The sequence below is a fragment of the Octopus sinensis genome, linkage group LG6 (genome assembly GCF_006345805.1).
Source record: "Octopus sinensis linkage group LG6, ASM634580v1, whole genome shotgun sequence".
Classification (NCBI taxonomy): Eukaryota; Metazoa; Mollusca; class Cephalopoda; order Octopoda; family Octopodidae; genus Octopus; species Octopus sinensis.
Window position 1 is genome coordinate 33,117,975 of NC_043002.1, and position 21,209 is coordinate 33,139,183.

The 21,209-nt window shown below is 38.1% G+C and overlaps 1 protein-coding gene across 5 annotated transcripts in view; it reads left to right on the forward strand.

Moving 5' to 3' along the window:
* LOC115212873 overlaps positions 1-21,209 on the forward strand; it is a 66,456-nt gene that overhangs the window by 10,626 nt on the left and 34,621 nt on the right. For all 5 annotated transcript variants that reach the window (XR_004999624.1, XR_004999622.1, XR_004999623.1 and 2 more), the window contains exon 2: positions 18,253-18,454. Coding sequence is in view for 2 of the 5 variants with exons in the window: in XM_036503810.1 (XP_036359703.1) it covers positions 18,253-18,454 (202 nt within the window). In the remaining 3 variants the exon portion in view is untranslated. The remainder of the gene's footprint in view (positions 1-18,252; positions 18,455-21,209) is intronic.

Here is a 21,209-nt window from a genome sequence, read left to right on the forward strand (position 1 = left end):
TCTTCAAACCAAAATTACAGACCAAATCTGTTAATAGAGCCAAACATCGGCTAGATGAACAGTAATATATGGTAGAATACCACCATGGAGAACCATAAAAGCTAAAAGATAGACCTGGAAAGAAGCAGCAAAGAACAGTATTATGTTGCTTGAAGAGAGGCTAAACGTGTTTAGAACATGAAAAGAAGCTGAAAGTATCAGGTCATTAGAGGTGGAATGTTCAATTTTCTTATATACGAAGTTTGACAGTCATTAACTCTTATGTTTTATCCTAACAATTCTTTGTTTTGTAGCATTGAAGATTTACATCATCACTTTTCGAAATGCAGTTCTTGGTGTTTAATTATATTGTGAGTTTTCTCTGGGAAATCAATTTTTGCAAACCCATGAATAGATAAAAAATTCATGTTGTTTATGAATATGAGTTCCATCGTGGAATCAATGCATCCAAGACAGCTCGAAACCTCAATGAAGTGTTTGGTGCAGATATGGCAAATGAGTGCACTGTATGTCAAGGGCTTGAGAAGTTCCAGTCTAATGACTTTACTTTTGAAAATCAACCCCATGGTAGACCTGAGACCAAGGTGGATAATAATGAGCTGGAAACTGTTGTGGAAGCAGATACATCTCAAACTATGCATGAGTTAGCAGAAAGGTTTCATGTTTCAATTCCAACTGTATTGGACCATCTGAAACAAACTGGCAAGATAAAGAAGCTGGACAAGTGGGTACCACAAGAACTGAACAAGCATTAAATGATATGTCATCTTAAAACTTGCTGTTCTTTGCTGTCATGGCATAAAAGTGAACCATTTTTGCATAATATTGTTACATGTGATGAAGAATGGATTCTAATTAACAATAGCAAGCATTCTGTACAGCGGTTGGATAGAGACAAAGTGCCAAAAACACAATCCGAAAAAGAATATTCACCAAAACAGCTAACGGTGTCTATTTGGTGGTCCAGCACTGATGCCATCCACTACAGATTCATGAAACCTGGTAAGTCAATTACAGTGGATGTGTACATCAACCAATTGGATGAAATGATGACTGAAATAGAGACAGGCTAATTCTCTTGCAAGACAATGTTCGTTAACATGTTGCACAAAGAACACTATTCAAGTTACAGGAACTGAACTTGGAAGTACTCTGTCGTTTACCATATTCACCAGACATTGCACCAACTGACTATCATGTTTTCCAGACATTAGACAACCTTTTGCAAGGTAAAAACTTTAAATCTGAAGCAGATGCAAAAACAGCCTTTCGTGATTTCATCACCTCTTGTTCTCCAGGATTTTTCACTGACAGCATAAATAAGCTACCAATAAAATGGCAAAATTGTGTTGATGATTTAGTTGTGTGCTTTGATTAACTGCATTGCTTTTTGTTGAGATAAAGTATAACTTTCAGTTCAACATCAGACATTTCATTCTTAATGGCCTGATAGATTTGCCAGTATTTGGCACTAAGAGGATCAGAGGCATGTGATATTCTGGATTGTAAAGCAGTGTCAGAGTGAACTAAGATGTTTTGTTTAGTAAAATGGAGTTTGGAATGACAGTAGCACTTTCCATAACTTAATAAAGAAATAGGCCTGGAGATATTACTGTAAGAGGTTTTTGAATGTGGAAAATGTGTGGTTGAAGAGGATCTATTTGAAGAATACCCACATAGCTATGTGGTAACAGTTATTATGGTTATGAAGTCAGAAAAAATAAGACTCAAGTTAATCTCTTGTGTAGAAAACCAATTAAGAACAGGTGGTGTATTATAAACAACAACTACAAAATCAAAGATGCTTTAGAAAGAAGCTAGTACAGAGATATCAAAGTGATGGGCCAATTTACAAAAGTAATGGAATGAGTGTAAGAATTATTGATTAGGGAAAACCTTTTTAGATGAGATTCTGTTCAGTGTTGTCTCACCGATGCTCTTGTGTATTTATACTGTTGAAGAAAAGAAGACTGTCATGGCTCCATTGGAAGATATTTGCATGGGGTCAGTGCAGGTTTGTTGTGCAGTGTCGCAATTGCTTGTGGACTACACTTGCTTCTGACTGTTGGGGAATAATGAAGAGTGGTGTCAGCTGCTTTGGAGTGGATGTTGTTGAAGGTGATGGCAAATGGGTTCTTGATGTAGAATGAAGAAGAGTGAAGAGAAGTCTTATGGTCAAGACTGAACTCTGGTGCACAAGAGTTGATAGAGAGAATAAGTTCTCTTAGCTTGTACCATGATATGACCATCTGATTGGAATTTGATCACAGATCTGCTGGAAAAGGGTGACTCTGATACTAAACAATAACACCAAAAAATAGTCCATTTCCTTGTAATCCTATAAGGCTCAGGCTTTCTTAAGCAAATGCTAATTGCTCCAGCTGTATCCAATAACCCTGAGAGGTTCCTCAAAAAGCTATAGATAAAATTTCACTTCCTTAGAGACAATGCTATTACATACATACTCCTGATATTATCAGTATTAACCTCGATAAATGTATAGTCCTTGTTTTCTTGCATAACCTTAATTCGAAAAATAGTGAAACAACTAAAAGAAATAAAAATCGTCAACTTTGCTTAACAATTCTGGAATGTTTCTTGTATTATGATGAAGAAGGAATCGTTGAAAAGCTTGCAATCTATAGATACGTCTATGTGATCTTGGTTCATTTTATCGCTGTCCCCCAAGTTTGTGCCTAGGTGGGAGACTTTATATCATATCTCTTTATATGTATGTATGTATATATATGTGGGGGCACGTGAATTAGTGGTTAGGGTGTCAACATCATGATCGTAAGATTGTGGTTTTGATTCCTGGACTGGGCGACATGTTGTGTTCTTGAGCAAAACACTTCATTTCACCTTGCTCCAGTCCACTCAGCTGGCAAAAATGAGTAACACTGTGATGGACTGGCGTGCCATCCAGCTGGGGAACACATACGCTATAGAAACCGGGAAACCGGGCCCGTGAGCCTGGCTAGGCTTTAAAAGGGTGCATTTATTTATGTATATATATATTTGCTTATTATTATTATTATTATTATTATTATTATTATTATTATTATTACTATTTTCAGCTTCGCCTTGTATTGCATATTATTTCTCCATACAGGGGTTTTTTCAATGGCGGCCCATTTTCGCGGGGTTCCACTATTTCCCTTCTCTCTCTCCCTCTTTTACGTTGTCTGCCACCCCCTCTTCCTTTGCTAAGAGCATTTAAGCCAGCCCGTCATATTCCCGTGTCAGGCCGAAGAACGAAATGTTCCCAAGATAAGAGAGTCTTTCTAATCTAATGTGTGGTTGAGCTGTTTATTATTATTATTATTACTATATTGTAGTATTAGTATTGTCCCTTGATCCTCGGTCGAAAATTTGCTTATATTATTATTATTATTATTATTATTATTATTATTATTATTATTATTATTATATTACTATTTTCAGCTTCGCTTGTATTGATATTATTTCTCCATACAGGGGTTTTTTCAATGGGGCCCATTTTCGCGGGGTTCACTATTTCCCTTCTCTCTCTCCCTCTTTTACGTTGTTGCCATCCCCCCTCTTCCTTTGCTAAGAGCCTTTTTAAGCCAGCCGTCATATTCCCGTGCACCCGCCCTTGCCCACCCCACCACCAATACCGGATATCTCTTATTTTTGCTCCATCTATACCGGATGTCGCTTCTCCCACCACCATTATAGGTGTCTACTCTTCGAACCCCCCTCTTCAATACGCTATTTGACCATGCATTACCCCTCTATTATATCCTACGTTCTACTTGCCTAGAACCTGTCATCATTTCTCTGAACCACCCCTCCCCACTGGTGCTCCCCTATATTTCCCCCCCCCCCACATAAAAAGCACCATCCGAACGTGGCCGATGCCAGACCCCTCTGGCACCTGTGCAGGTGGCACGTAAAAAACACCCACTACACTCGCGGAGTGGTTGGCGTTAGGAAGGGCATCCAGCTGTAGAAACACTGCCAGACTAGACTGGAGCCTGGGGCAGTCCCGAGCTCCCCAGACCCCGGTCGAAACCGTCCAACCCGTGCTAGCGCGGAAAACGGACGTTAAATGATGATGATGATATATGTGTGTGTGTGTATGTATTTATACATGTACATACGTATGTATGTTTGCATGTTCTCTTGTTTTTGATTGTCTAAATTATTCCTCTGAGGAAAGAGCTAATTTTTAACAAAGATACAAGCTCCATCTTTGGGATATAAATAACAAAAATAATGTCACATTTTAAACTTGACAAAATTCTTACATATTTTTACTGTTCCACTTCCAGATCGTATTTGTAATGTACGAGGTAGTTGGTTGATTTTCTGAAAACCCTAGAGCCAATTATGTAATAATGACAACTGACTTATAGAAATGCATTCTTTTTTTTACATTTATTCTTTTACTTGTTTCATTCATTTGACTGCAACCATGCTGGATCATCACCTTTAGTTGAACAAATCAATGCCAGGACTTATTCTTTGCAAGCCTGGTACTTATTCTATCTATGTCTTTAGCCAAACCACTAAGTTATGGGGACATAAACACACCAACATCAGTTATGATGGGGGTGGGGACAAACTCAGATCCACAAATACATACATATATACATATATATATGTATATAGTCGAAAGACACCTGTTGTTAATGTCCTGTTGTTTGTATTTGTATTTGTGTAACATTTCTCCGGTTTTTTTTTCCATCCTTGCTTTTGTATACATTCACTTGTTTTCTTCCAAAGAATCTAGTGCTTTTAGCTTAGGTTTTCTTGGGGCCAACCAGAATAGAGCAGTCTCGAGTGTAACCAACCGAAACTGCACAGACAATCTGCTTCGCAACTGATGACTGAAAGCTCCGAATGACCTGTCCTTGTTTGTTCCTGTCCGAATGTTTTGTTGTTGCTTGTTACATTCCTGTTCCATTTTTGTTTTGATTATATATATATATATTTCTCTTTTTCTCTTTTACTTGTTTCAGTCATTTGACTCCGGCCATGCTGGAGCACCACCTTTAATCGAGCAACTCGACACCGGGACTTATTCTTTTGTAAGCCCAGTACTTATTCTATCGGTCTCTTTTGCCGAACCGCTAAGTAACGGGGACATAAACACACCAGCATCGGTTGTCAAGCAATGCTAGGTGGACAAACACAGACACACAAACATACACACACACACATATATATATATATATACATATATACGACAGGCTTCTTTCAGTTTCCATCTACCAAATCCACTCACAAGGCTTTGGTGGGCCTGAGGCTATAGTAGAAGATGCCATGCAGTGGGACTGAACCCGGAAGCATGTGATTAGTAAACAAGCTACTTACCACACAGCCACTCCTGCGCCTATATATGACGGGCTCCTTTCAGTTTCTGTCTACCAAATCCACTCAGACAGCTTTGATTGGCCCGAAGCTATAGCAGAAGACACTTGCCCAAGATACCATGCAGTGGGACTGAACCTGGAACCATGTGATTTTGAAGCAAGCTTCTTACCACACAGCCACTCCTGTGCCTATGCATGTATATTGTATAAAGCTTAAATTTACCAATTACATTTTCTCTGCTTATTATGAATATATATGAATACATAAACCAAAACACACACACACACATACATGTATGCATATATATATGTATGTGTGTGGATTGTTTCCAGAGACAAGTGGAATATAAAATCTCTTACTTGCAATACAGGTAAATGCTAGTGACAAGAAGAGCACTCAGCTGTAAAACATTGCCTTGATAATATGCATTTACCCAACCCATGCTAACATGATCATGAAACAAATGAACAAAGAAATGCAAGGGAGATGTATGGGTGAGTTAATAGGACAATGGGTACCCTGACAATAACTCAGCGGTTTGTGAATTGTTATTAATGTAGTGATATATCTGTTGCTCAGACACTTCTTTACACCCTCTTCTATCTAGATCACATTCTTTTATGTCCTGTTCTATCTAGATCCCTTTCCTCATAGACAGGAGATCAGTCTGTTTCAGACAACATTCCCATACTGCCAACTGTTCATATAACCAGTAACAAAGACAATCTGAAGTGTGTAGTACACTAAATTGTGCCGCCTTTTGTGTAGACAGACAACTATGCCAATATTTAAGTTAAATGTAACCATATCTAGTTAACCATTCATCATCTTCATCATCATCATTTAACGTCCGCTTTCCATGCTAGCATGGGTTGGACGATTTTGACTGAGGGCTGGCGAGCCTGATGGCTGCACCAGGCTCCAATCTTGATCTGGCAGAGTTTCTACAGCTGGATGCCCTTCCTAATGCCAACCACCCCGAGAGTGTAGTGGGTGTTTTTTACGTGCCACCGGCACAGGGGCCAGTCAAGCGGTACTGGCAATGACCTCGCTCGAATCTTTTTACACATGCCAGTGAAGCGACGTTGGTAACGATCACACTTGAATGGTGCCCTTTTACGTGCCAAGGGTACGGAAGCTAGTTGGCTGCTCTGGCAACGAGAACGTTCGAATGGTGCTCATGGTACCCTACTAGCACAGGCATGAGTGCCAGTAAGGCGCTGCTGGTAACGACTCCTTACTGGCATACAACCATTACGCTTGTATATACAAATATAGTGTTACATTGAAAGTAATTTTAGTCTCAGATCAATTATGTTTATTTAGATTTATGATCAAAGACATTCTAACAATAACTATTACAACTTTTATACATAATGGTGAATAATGACATGGTAAATAGCATAGCTACCACTTCATTATGCAATGTGACCTTCTTTTGATGGGGTGATGGTTGTTTGAGAGATATTTGGTTATTCTTGGAAGTCTAGCAATCACTCAGAGATTCCCTTATTGGACATTCAAGCCTAGCAAAGGTTGTGTGAGTTCCCACATTTTTAGTTTTAGGAATGTGCCAGACATTAAGCTGATTAGTACAGGTGTAGTACTTAGGGTTTAGCCAAAAAGCCAAATGGTTCCCTTACTCTTTTACTCTTTACTCTTTTACTTGTTTCAGTCTGTGGCCATGCTGGAGCACTGCCTTTAGTCAAGGAAATCGACCCCAGGACTTATTCTTTGTAAGCCTAGTACTTATTCTATTGGTCTCTTTTGCTGAACCTCTAAGTTACGGGGACATAAACACACCAGCATTGGTCATCAAGTGATATTGGGGGGGGCAAACACGGACACACAAACATATACACACACATACATATATATATATACACACACATACAGGAGTGGCTGTGTGGTAATTAGCTTGTTTACCAACCACATGGTTCTGGGTTCAGTCCCACTGCGTGGCACCTTAGGCAAGTGTCTTCTACTATAGCCTCGGGCCGACCAAAGCCTTGTGAGTGGATTTGGTAGACAGAAACTGAAAGAAGCCCGTCGTATATATGTATATATATATATATGCATGTGTGTATTTGTGTGTGTCTCCCTAGCATTGCTTGACAACCGATGCTGGTGTGTTTATGTCCTCGTTACTTAGCGGTTCAGCAAAAGAGACCGATAGAATAAGTACTGGGCTTACAAAAGAATAAGTCCCGGGGTCGAGTTGCTCGATTAAAGGCGGTGCTCTAGCATGGCCGCAGTCAAATGACTGAAACAAGTAAAAAAAAATATATATATATATATATAAATCAAATCAAATCAAAATAGACAAAATAGATGAACATCAATGGAATTTGTATCTTGTGGTACCAGTGCCTGTGGCACACAAGAAATCCATCAGTGCTGTAGTCAGTGCGGTGGGCACATGACAAACACCATCCGATCGTGGCCGTTCGCCAGCCTCATCTAGCACCTGTGTCGGTGGCACATAAAAAACACCATCCGAAGACCCGGCAAGACTAGTCAGGCCATAACCCATGGCCCCTACCTGGGACGTAGTCAGTCCACCTGTGCATACCTTCCTTCTTGTGACACTTGTGAAGACCTGTTGAGGCAAGTGAAAATCAAAACAAATCAAAATAGATGAACATCAATGGAATTTGTATCTTTGTGGTACCAGTGCCGGTGGCACGTGGCACACAAGAAAACCATCCGAACGTGGCCGTAGCCAGTACCGCATCGACTGGCCTCCGTGCTGTGGGCACGTAACAAGCACCATCCGATCATGGCCGTTTGCCAGCCTCATCTGGCACCTGTGTCGGTGGCACATAAAAAACACCATCCGAGCGTGGCCGTTTGCCAGCCTCGTCTGGCACCTGTGTCGGTGGCACATAAAATCACCCACTACACTCTCGGAGTGGTTGGCGTTAGGAAGGGCATCCAGCTGTAGAAACACTGCCAGATCTGACTGGACTGGTGCAGCTTTCGGGCTCCCCAGACCCCAGTTGAACCGTCCAACCCATGCTAGCATGGAAAGCGGACGTTAAATGATGATGATGATGATGATGATGATGATATATATATATATATTAATAATAAAATATTAGGGAATAAATCCAAACTAACAGGGAAAAATCAGATTTAGGATTAAATCCAATTTTATAGTATAAATATATTATATTATATTATATCAAATTAGGGATAAAACCACTATTAAGCAAATCAAACAATGAAAAACATAAGCCAATACATAAAATTATTAATTTATATTATTTTAAATATATATCAAAAGTATTAAAAGTTTAATAAAAGATAAAGAGTAAAACACTACGATCGTTTCATGGCTGTACAATTCGTAATAATTCGAGTTATGGTTACAGTCAATCTTCAGGTTAATTGAAATATCTAAAATATAAAATATAATCAGAAATATTTAAACAATATTTTTAAGATATAAATAATATAATAATTTTACTTATAATGAACTCTATTATCAAACTAGAAACATAAAACTTAACAATTATGATTATATCAAAATCGACTATAATGTTAAATATTAATTTTAATTTATAAGGTAGGAAACCCACCAATTGTCTAATATCGGTATTAGTCTATATCTAATTACATAAATATTTAAAAATGACTAATATATATAAATTATCAATGAAAATATATAAATGTATATAAATATTATAATTAAGATCTAAAATAATCTCTATAAATAAATATATATGCACATATAATAATATCCTAATAAATTAATTTTTCATATTTAAAGATGAAATAGCTAATTTCAAAATACAAATGAACAAACTTAAACAAACTTTCGGAAATCTTATGTAAGATAATTATAGAAATAATCAATTCGTAGTAATATAGTATCGAATAAATACTATAAATACTATAAATATAATTATCAATGGGAATAACTAGCGATTATCAATTTTAAAAAATAACTAAGTTATGCTATTAAATATATATATATATATATGAATATATACATTCACACACATACATATATACAACGGGCTCCTTTCAGTTTCCGTCTACCAAATTCACTCACAAGGCTTTAGTCAGCCCGAAGCTATAGTAGAAGACACTTGCCCAAGGGGCCATGCAGTGGGACTGAACCCAGAACCATATGGTTTGTAAGTAAGCTACTTACCACACAGTCTCTCCTACGCCTATACTGTGCACAGAAGATTTACAACTAATCTTTCACTCTGTCAAACTATCTGAAATGTGGTATAAAAGAAAACAAATGCAGAACACTTTGAGGAAAGATGAAAGGAGGTGGACACTTTACAGAAGTTGTAAATAAAGTTTCTATTCCAAGAGTATAATATTGTTAAAAAAAAACATACCATTTATTTCATGCCTGTGTGTGTATATGTGCATACACACAAAGATATGTATATATAAGTATATATATGTAAGAAAATGGAGAAATACATCTAAATCAAATATCAATTACACGATAATACTCAATCACATACTTTATTAAACTACCACATAAGAGACTGTAGGGTTACATATAAAAAGCAGAACAAATCAATGTACATACAGTAGTGTACATAAAAAAGTGTACATAAAAGAGTAATGATGTATAATAAGTAGAATATATATAAAAGAGAATATAAATATAAGTATAGATTACATCTTACAGCTGTTTCGGCCATGTAGATAAGTATGTCTCATTTTACCAATATTAGTATTTTATGGTAGGTCAATATATAGATATAAATGAGACATTTACAAAAATATCATAAGGCCTCTTCGGAGATTATGTAATATAAATCAGTCTACATATATATCCACATGGGTGTGGGTACATACCCATAATACAACATATACATATACATATGAGTGCATATACTCACACTCCTATACATATACATAATGATATAAATAAATAATATAAATTAGTAAACATATATATGTTCCAGATTCAACGTCTCAGTTTTTCGACTTAATATTGTGATAATAAACATACACATATTAGTACCTAGATGCAAATATACATAGGCAATAGTACATTATATTACTTCATACTAATTTATAAAGTGTCATTGAAGTTAGCATCATTATCGTTGTCAATACAATAAATGTTACCATTATTATCATTCATATTATTAATAACGCTTACATTAGGATCCAGATTGGCACATAAGTATGTCCAGGTTCCAGTTAGTAATTTTCCTTATGACATAAATACACTATTGGATTTGAATTTAAAATTATCATTATCTTCCTCATGGTTGGTCCATTGAGAGCCGCCCGACCTCTACCACACCGCACAAGCAAAACATACACATCCACATCTAACCCTAAACCCACACATCCACACAGAAACTCACGCACACATGAATACACCCCTACACATCGCCACACTTTCACTGAAATGCAGAGTGCATGTCTGTCATCGCATGGCTTATAGACAAATCAGTACAGGCAGCAGTGTCTAACACTAACACTCACACTCACACACACACTCACACGCACATGCACATATACACATAAATATTAGTACACTCACATATACTGTGTTAGGGAACATTCGCACATACATATATATATTTTAAAATATATATCTGTGCACTCATACGTACAACTAAAACCTATATTTATATCCACCCATGAATACATATTCGCATATACATATATACATATCCAAATATGCACCTGCGTGCTCTTATGTGTAATAAAAACATACATCCATACATCCACCCACGATCATACCTATATATACAAAAACATACATACGTCCATATACACATTTTCACACACCCCGACACCTCAACTCACATCCTCTAAATCATAAATTAAAATATATGTCCGCCCATCCAAAGACGTATATATACATACACAAAAAGTAAACAGAAGTTACTATTAATTTAGATATAAGTTCATTAATTATAAAATTATAAATTAAATTAATTATAGATTAGTAAGTGCTAGATAAACAAAAATAGATGATTAAATAAATAAATATAAAAACATATATATATATATATATATATATATATATCCATGTATAGATAAATAGATAAATAAAACGGAATACAAATTAAGGAAGGCACAAAGATAAAAAAAAAAAAAATTTAAATTAAATAAAAAAAACACACCTTATATGCTCATCGAGATAAACAACTTATACTAATTATAGACTCTTACATATTACATATTGGTATAGCAAAAACTCAAACTAGTGCCCTAAGATATGATGCGCATATACACCTTACACCGATAAAAGATTCTATGGGGTTCCGAATATCATGCATATATCAGAATAACCATATATTTTTGTTACCTTTGCCCATATAATACAGTAAATGAATTGATTGCATCGCAATCATTAACATTTATGTATTAACTTTGTTGGGTACTTCACTAGCAGTATATTGGATATATGTTATCCCATGGAGGGTTGCATTTACAACCCCTATCTCAATTTGTAACTATATGTATATATATATATATTTATGTATATATAAATACACACACACACATACACACACACATATATATATATTTATGCAGTGGACTCATAGTTAAATGCTTGAGTATGCCTTTTAGCTTCATCAGAGCCTTGAATATGAAGTGTGTGTGTGTGTGTGTGCATAAATATATATATATATATATATATATGCTTACATAATATATACATAGATAGACAGGCAGACAGATATTTGTATGTTTGTCATCCTCATCATCATCATCATTTTACATCTGTTTTCCATGCTGGCATGGGTTGGACGGTTCGACCGGAGTCTGAGAAGCCAGGAGGCTGCACCAGGCTCCAGTCTGATCTGGCAGTGTTTCTACAGCTGGATGCCCTTCCTAACGCCAACCACTCCGTGAGTGCAGTGGGTGCTTTTTACGTGCCACCGGCACAGGTGCCAGGGGAGGTTGGCAGTGACCACGATCAGTTGGTGCTTTTTACGTTCCACTGGCACAGAAGCCAGTCAAGGTGGCGCTGGCATCAGCCTCGTTCGGATGGTGCTTCGACCACGTTCGGATGGTGCTTTTTACGTGCCACTAGCACAGGTATCACAACTACTATTTCCATTTGATATTTATTTCGATGTTTAGGTACTTGACTCAATAGGTCTCCTCAAGCACAGCAGGTCATGTGTCACTGGCACAGAAGCCAGTCAAGGTAGCGCTGGCATCGGCCACGTTCGGATGGTGCTTTTTATGTGCTGCCGGCATAGGTGTCGTAACTACAATTTCCATTTGATATTTATTTTGATATTGATGTTGATGTACTTGACTCAATAGGTCTCCTCAAGCACAGCAGGTCACTCTACGATCCAAGGTAAGCACAGCAGGTCGTTCTGCAATCCAAGGTACTTTGAATGGGCTGGGGCTATGCGAAACTGGTGCAGGAAGCAGCCCGGGTCTTTGCAGTCACAGCATATCTTCAGAGATCTCGGTCCTTCGTCATTGCCTCTGTTAGGCCCAATGCTCGAAGGTCATATGCTTACATAATGTATACATAGATAGACAGGCAGACAGATAGATATTTGTATGTATGTCATCATCATCATCATCGTTTTACATCCGTTTTCCATGCTGGCGTGGGTTGGACAGTTTGACTGGGGCCTGAGAAGCCAGGAGGCTGCACCAGGCTCCAGTCTGATCTTGCAGTGTTTCTATAGCTTGATGCCCTTCCTAACGCAAACCACTCTGTGAGTGTAGTGGATGCTTTTTATGTGCCACCGGCACAAGGGGCCAGAGGAGCTAGCATCGACCACAATTGGATGGTGCTTTTTACGTGCCACCGACACGGAAGCCAGTCAAGGCAGTACTGGCATCGGCCACGTCTGGATGGTGCTTTTTAAGTGCTACCAGCATGGAGCTCACAACTACAATTTCCATTTGATTTGATTTTGATATTGCTGATGTTGATGTACTTGACTCAATGAGTCTCCTCAGAATGTCGCCCTAAATTTTAAGATACTTTTGAGTGGGCTGGTTTTGCGACACTGGGGTAGGTTACAGCTGTGTACTCACTTTATTTGCCAGATCTTCTCAGTCACAGCATACCTCCAGAGGTCTTGGTCTTTTGTCATTGCCCCTTTGTGAGGCCCAGTGTTTGAAGGCCATGCTTCACCACCCTATCCCATGTCTTCCTGGGTCTCCCTCTACCCTGGATTCCTTCCACTGTTTGGGAGTGGCACTTCTTCACACAGCTCTCCTCGTCCATCCACAGTACATGACCATACCAATTCAAACAATGCAGTTCACACACATGCATCATACAATCTACCTTTCACTCTGAGCAAGAGGCATATGTCACCAGTAGGGGTAGAAGCTTTCTAAACTTTGCCCAGGTTATTCTTATTCTAGTAGTAACACACTCTGAGCATCCGCCCCCCACCCCCACTACAGTCTTGGTTGCCTAGTTAGTGGAAGCTATCAACTACTTCTAGTTTCTCCCTCTGGCATGTGATGGAGTCTGTTTTCTGAGTATCTGTGGTGTTTATTGTCCCTGTGCATCTGCTGCACATGAAAGCTATCTTCCTGGTTAATCTTCTTTTGATGTTGCTGCACCTCTTATGTATCCATAGCTTACACTGGGTACATCTTATGGAATTTCTACCTACACCTTTTCTACAGATCAAGCAGGGCTACCTACCTGATGGGGTGTATGATGTGTTCACTTTCCTACTTACTAGAACTTTGGTCTTTGCAACATTGACTCTAAGGCCCTTCGATTCTAAACCTTGCTTCCAGACTTAAGTTTCTTCTCTAGCTATGGTAGTGATTCTGCTATGAGGGCCAGATCATCAGCATAGAGGAGTTCCCAGGGGCAACCTGTCTTGAATTCCTCTGTTATTGCCTGGAGGACTATGATGAATAAGAGGAGGCTGAGGGCTGATCCTTGGTGGACCCCTACTTCTATTTGGAATTCTTCCTTATGTTCATATCCAATCCTAATCTTACTGACAGCATCTCTATATAGGGCCTGTGCAGCCCTTATCAACCAATTGTCAATTCCTAGTTTCCACATTGCCCATCAGAGCAAAACACTTCATCTCACTTTTCTCTGCGATCACTTTGACATCTGACATGTGGTATGCCATTCACCTGTTTGGGCAACATCGATTTAATGGAGGAAGTGAGCTAATGTACAGAACATGTATTTCATCACTATAAACAAATCCTTGTGCAGGTCGTTCAGCAAAAGCTGAACACTCATACATTGTCTTCGACAGGAGAGTCCAGCATTATTCATTTTGATCATCATGTGTATTTTCATCATTATTTTATTTAATTTCAGGAAAATTAGACTTATTGAACTTGTTTAGTAATGAAGATGACTGGATATGAGATTATCCACATGGTTGTAATTTGAGAACATGCAATGTCATTATGTTCACAAGAAAATGATAGTTTGTTTATCATGTACTAGACTGCCTGACTAACACATCAAACAGGTGTTTGTTTCATTATTCACAGTTGAGTTGTTAACTGACGGAACCATACCAGTTTTTTTTTGTTTTTTTTTTTTGTTTTTAAGCAACAAATTGCTCTAACTGATAAGCTAACCAACATGCATGCAAACATAGAACAATGATTATATAACAATTTAGGATATATATTAGATAGATGCACCATGATATATGTATCAAATAGAGGTATCAAGTACAGTATTAGTTGAACTAAGTGAGACATTAGTCTGTGAAAATGCTCAAGTATGCTATAGACATACTGAAGTAAAGACTAATAGCAACCTGGACAAGCAAGCTGTATTTTGTTGGTTTTATTTATTTTTTATTTTTTTCAACCATGTCTAGAAGGAAAATTTGTGTCTATAGCCTTCACAAGTATTCTTAGACTAGTGGAATCAACAAGGTTAACATCCCTTTTGAATAGCTACAAATTAACTGTTGCAAGAAAAACATGATCATAAGATTATGACCTGAACACCCTAAGAACTTGGCTACATGTCTTCAAGGAGAGGGGGAAGAAAACAATATGAGTGCAAAACTAAAATCCCAAAGTACAGTGATATTTTTTTTCTGCTACTTTGGCAGGTTTATATTCTCACAGTTCCTCTCAAATGGGAGCCCAGACTAATGGCATATGATCGAGCTCAAATACTGGTCAAGTCTCTCATGTTGATTAATATATTCATCTGAGGCTAGCATAGAGTATCCAGATATAATGTGATCAATTGTTTCCCTGGTTACATGACAAAAGTGGCAGGCAGGATCAGTAACATTTTTAGGAATGCTTGCTTGGCAGTTTCTGGTGGGTAGACACTGATCCTAAGTCATTTCTGATGCAGCAGCCAACCACTGATGGATCATAGCTAGGACCATGGGATTGCACCTAGAAAGTTACCCTCCCAAGAACAAGTCCAGGCAAGGTTGTTTGTGGAAGGCCAGCAGTCACCCTTGCATACCAACCTCCCCTCTCTATGCCACCGATGTTATCTAAGGGAAAGGCAAAGGTTGATACAGCTGACATCGCAACTCATTTCTACAGTTGAGTAAACTGGAGCAATGTGAAATAAAGTGTCTTGCTCAAGAACACAACACAGTCCAGTCCAGGATTCGAACTCACAACCTCATGCTCTAACCACTGAGCCATGCGCCTACACACTGATGTATCATATCTGTATCAATATCAGTGTTGCAGGCCCTTATTACCTCCACCTTCTCTAAGGTGGAGGTATTGCTTTCAGTCATGTTTGTTTATTTGTCCATGGACAAGATATCTCAAGAACCACTAGATGGATTCTATGAAACTTTTTCAGGTATGTTTGACCTTATGACTGGCATGAACTAACTAGATTTTGGGATCAATCCAGTACCTGACAAGGATTCTGGATTATTTGTTATATTTACTTTACATGAAGTATTATGATCTTATGTTGATTTTCAAGTCTTTCTCTGATTATCTCCCTTGAAAGCATGCTCATGGTTTCCACACAATTATGGTGGTGTTGCTGTTTTCAAAGTTTTATTTTCATTTCTCTGGTATTAATTTTACTCATATCTCTTTCTTAGTAGAAACTGATGGATAAAGAAATCAAACTACATAAACAAATGGCAGCAAAGCCATTCAGAGATTAAATAACACTAACGTATTCAGTAACAATGATAAATTTAATCTATCCTCAACAATTTTTAGTTTTACCAATTTTGAATATATCACTTCTGTTTAAAACTTCTTACCTACTTGACAATTGCATTTCTAGCTCTGCCTTGAAGGAATCTTTACTTCTTGGACTCACATTTTTGTGTGCAAGGATGTTAAACCTCCATTAACAGCACCGTATGCAGGTTCTTTCTGTTCTCTTTCATGCATGGATAAATTTTTCACTATAGACCTTAATGGTGGTAAAGACACTATATCAGTGGATAGACTAAAAAAGGCCTTCATAAAGAAAACTGCAGACAACACACACACACACACACACACACACACACACACACATACACACACAGCATTATAATCATGGCCTGCATACCCACCTTCATATTCCATGACTACCATTGGGAATCAAACAGGTACCAGACTAGGATTCTGGATTATTTTTCTGTTTTTTTTTACTTAATTTTTGAGAGCAGTCCAGTTTATTTTTAGTATTATTGTTTGTGAGAGCAGTCGAGTTTATTTCAGATATTCTCATTTTAAAAATCATCTCTGGCTAATCGTTGAGCAGCTGTTGGTGTTGCCTTGACTGAGGTTTATGCTCTCTGAGTGCTCTCATAATAATAATTATTATTATTATTATTACTATTATTACTAAGGTGATGAGCTGACAGAATCATTAGCATGATGGACGAAATGCTTAGTGATATTTCACTCAGCACTACGTTCTGAGTTCAAATTCCACCTAAGTCAACTTTGCATTTGATCCTTTTGAAGTTGATTAATTAAGTATCAATCAGGTACTGAGGTCGAAATAATCAACTAGTCTCCTCCTCAAAAAATTTCAGGCCTTGTGCCTATAGTAGAAAGGTTTATTATTATTATTTACTTTTAACCTTCATGTTTGTTACAATCACTTGCCAAGACATGCTCAGCATCCTAAGGCAAGTGAAAGGTAAGAGATGTTATAGTATAACTGAAAGCTTGAGGAGGGGAAGTGGCAGGGGTAGTAAAAAGTCTTCGTGCAACACAACACATACATTTAAATTGATAGAGTTTTTCTTAGGATGTGGGCAGTACTTGTCAGCACAATCTTTTGGATTTCTCTGAGATGTGGTTTTCCTGAGATATTATTTAGATGTTTCTGACATCTCTTTCTTATCATACCTAGAGCACCCACAATAACTGGAACAGTTCTCATTTTAAGATGCCACATCTTTCATATTTCAATTTCCAGGTCCTTATATTTACTTAATTCATCAAATTCCTTTACAGATATATCTTTATCAGTAGGAACACTTACATCCCTTAAGCTACAAGTATTTTCTTCCTTGTCTTTAATGACTATGCCTGGTCAATTAGCCTGGATCATTCTGTCGGTGTTGACTGGGCAAAATGCTTCATGGCATTTCATCCATCTTTACATTCTGAGTTCAAATTCTGCTAAGGTTAACTTCTTTCATCCTTCCAGGTTTGATAAATTCAGTAATAGTAAAGTTCTGAGGTCAATATAATCAACTTGTTCCCTCCCCCAACATTTCAAGCCATGCGCCTATAGTAGAAAGAACTATTATTATTATTACTTTTAAGGTGGTGAGCTACCAAAATCATTAGTTCACCTGGCAAAATGCTCTGCAGCATTTTATCCATCTTTGAATTCTGAATTCAAATACCGCAGAAAACGACTTAACCTTTCATTCTTTTGAGGTCAATATAATTGACTTATCCTCTCCCTGAAATTGCTCGCCTTGTATCTAAATTTGAAGCCATTATTATTATTAATATTATTTCTTTTTTCTTTACTTTCAGATCCACGCAGATTTCCTGAACCACAGCATGGTCTGGTTAACTGCTCTTGGTATGCCCCAAATGCATGTTGCAAGCGGACCGAAGTGACATCTGTGTTCAGTAACATGTACCCTTTATATGGGGCATCTAAAGCTTGTATGAACCGTATGAATTACTTAATGTGCTACTTCTGTAGTCCAGAACAGGGTATTTGGTACCATGGGTAAGTGTAATCAACCCTTTTTATTTATTATTGTAAACTGATAAAGAATAAGCTGCTACATGGTTACTTGATTACTAAAAAATTGAAACCAAATTACCTTCGTATCTCACCTTACCATCTTGTAAAAAAAAGTGGCACATTTGATAATTTAACACTAGACATGCTATGCCTTAGGAAAGAGACCAGATAGAAGTGGCTGGACTAATTTTGATGATAGATTTGGTGGGTCAAGGCTGATTTGGAGGTAAACAGTATCTACTACTACTACTACTACTACTACTACTACTACTACTACTACTACTACTACTACTACCACCACCACCACCACCACCACCACCACCACCACCACCACCACTACCACTACTACTACTAATACTGCTACTACTACTACAGGTTAACAAGAGAGACTACATTTATTACAATTACAAACCAAGAACAAGGAGTCATTTTTCTGCTGGAAATAGGAGCTAAACGTCTTTAGTTTATATAATTTCCATCTTGCCATCTTTAAAAAGGAAAAAGAAAGTATTTATTTGGTGACAAAAATAAATTGATTGAGTGGTCTTGGCTTGAATCTATCTGATGATAGCTTTGCTTGATCAGAGCTGACCTGAGGCTAAATAACAACAATAACTACACCTAACTATGGATACACTTATCTGAATAGGTAGAATATTGTATATGGGGAGTGGAGGTGTGTGGCTTAGTGGTTAGGGTGTTAGCATCATAATCGTAAGATTGTGGTTTCGATTCCTGGACCTGGCTACATGTTGTGTTCTTGAGCAAAACACTTCATTTCACGTTGCTCCAGTCCACTCAACTGGCAAAAATGAGTAACACTACGATGGACTGGCGTCCCATCCAGCTGGGAAACACATACACCATAGAAACCGGGAAACCAGGCCCATGAACCTGGCTAGGCTTTAAAAGGGCACATTTGTGGAGGCGCAATGGCCCAGTGGTTAGGGCAGCAGACTCGCAGTTGGAGGATTGCAATTTCAATTCCCAGACTGGGCGTTGTGTGTGTTTATTGAGCGAAAATGCCTAAAAGCTCCACAAGGCTCTGCAGGGAGGGGTGGCGACCCATATTGTACTCTTTCGCCACAACTTTCTCTCACTCTTTCTTCCTGTTTCTTGAGTAACGCTGCGATGGACTGGAGTCCTGTCCAGCTGGGAGGAACACATACGCCACAGAAACTGGGAAACCAGGCCCATGAGCCTGGCTAGGCTTGAAAAGGGCGAGCAAAACTATGGATACACTTATCTGAATAGGTAGAATATTGTATATGGGGAGGGTAAAGACCCCCTTCAGTCATAAATGACCATGGGATTGCACCTAGAAAATTATCCTCCATGGCACAAGTCCAGGCAAGGTTGTTTATGGAAGACCAGCAGTTTTCCCATGCATACCTGCCTCTTTTCTCAATGCCATCGATGTTATCCGAGGGAAAGGTAAACCCCAATACAGCTTGGCACCAGTGATGTCGCAACTCATTTCTACAGCTGAGTGAACTGAAGTAACAGGAAATAAAGTGTCCTACTCAAGAGCACAACACACAGCCCAGTCCAGGCATCGAACTAGCTACCTCGTGATTGTTAGCTTGATGCTTTAACCACTGAGCCATGCACCTTCACATGCAGAAGCCTTATTACAGTTAAGGTCCATATTTATTCTTTCAAAGCATAAATAACAACCATTGCTATGAGAGATGTAATGTACACTTGCGTCAGAAATTAATTAGCACTTCTCAAATTTCTACATTAAATAGGTTAAATCAATTAACCTATGAGCTGTTCAAAACGTCTTACGCGATGAGAAAACTTAGTATGGTGTGATTTCGGTCCTTGCGAGGCACTACCTATATCTATTAAACAAAGGAATTTGTCTGCATCCGCACTCCAAGTTGTTGTTGCACTGCTATGTCAACATCATAAGGCTGTAGACTCTCAAACTGCTCTGCAAACAAAGTTACGTCATCGTTCTGCGCAACAGTGAACTCGCAACAAAGCAATAGTTCGAGATATGGCCACTAGGTGACAGCACATACCTTGAGTGAAGAGCAAATCAAGGGTGCTAATTAATTTCTGACGGTAGTGTAAGTGTATCATCATGCTGCTTTTAGACTAAATATAGGATTCACCCTCTGGGTGAGGTAGTGGGTATTTTATTTATATGTGGTAAGAAAATTTAATTTTACAAGCTTTGTAAACTAAATAACTAAATTTCTGAAATTAGTTATTGTTAAAGCAGATGCAGACATTGCTGTATGATTAAGAAATTTGCTTCCCATCCACAGAGACTTTGATTCAATCCTACTGCACAGTACTTTGAACAAGTGTCTTCTCCTGTAGCCCTGGGATAACTAAAGCTTTGTGAGTAGATACAGGATAGATGGAACCTGAAAGATGCCTAACATATGTGTGTGTGTGTATTTGTGTGTAAGTATGTATTAGTGGCATGTAAAAAGCACCCAACTCACTCTGTAAAGTGGTTGGAGTTAGGAAGGGCATCCAGCTATAAAAACATGCCAAAACAGGTGATTGGAATGCGGACAGCTCCTCAGCTGGCCAACTCCATGTCACACTGTCCAATCTGTGCCAGCATGGAAAAGGCACATAAAATGATGATGATATGCATACATATATATATATATATATGTAGATAGATGATATAGATATAGATATGTATATATATATGCATACATATATACACGTATGTGTGTGTATACGTGTGCATTTGTGTGTGTGTGTGTGT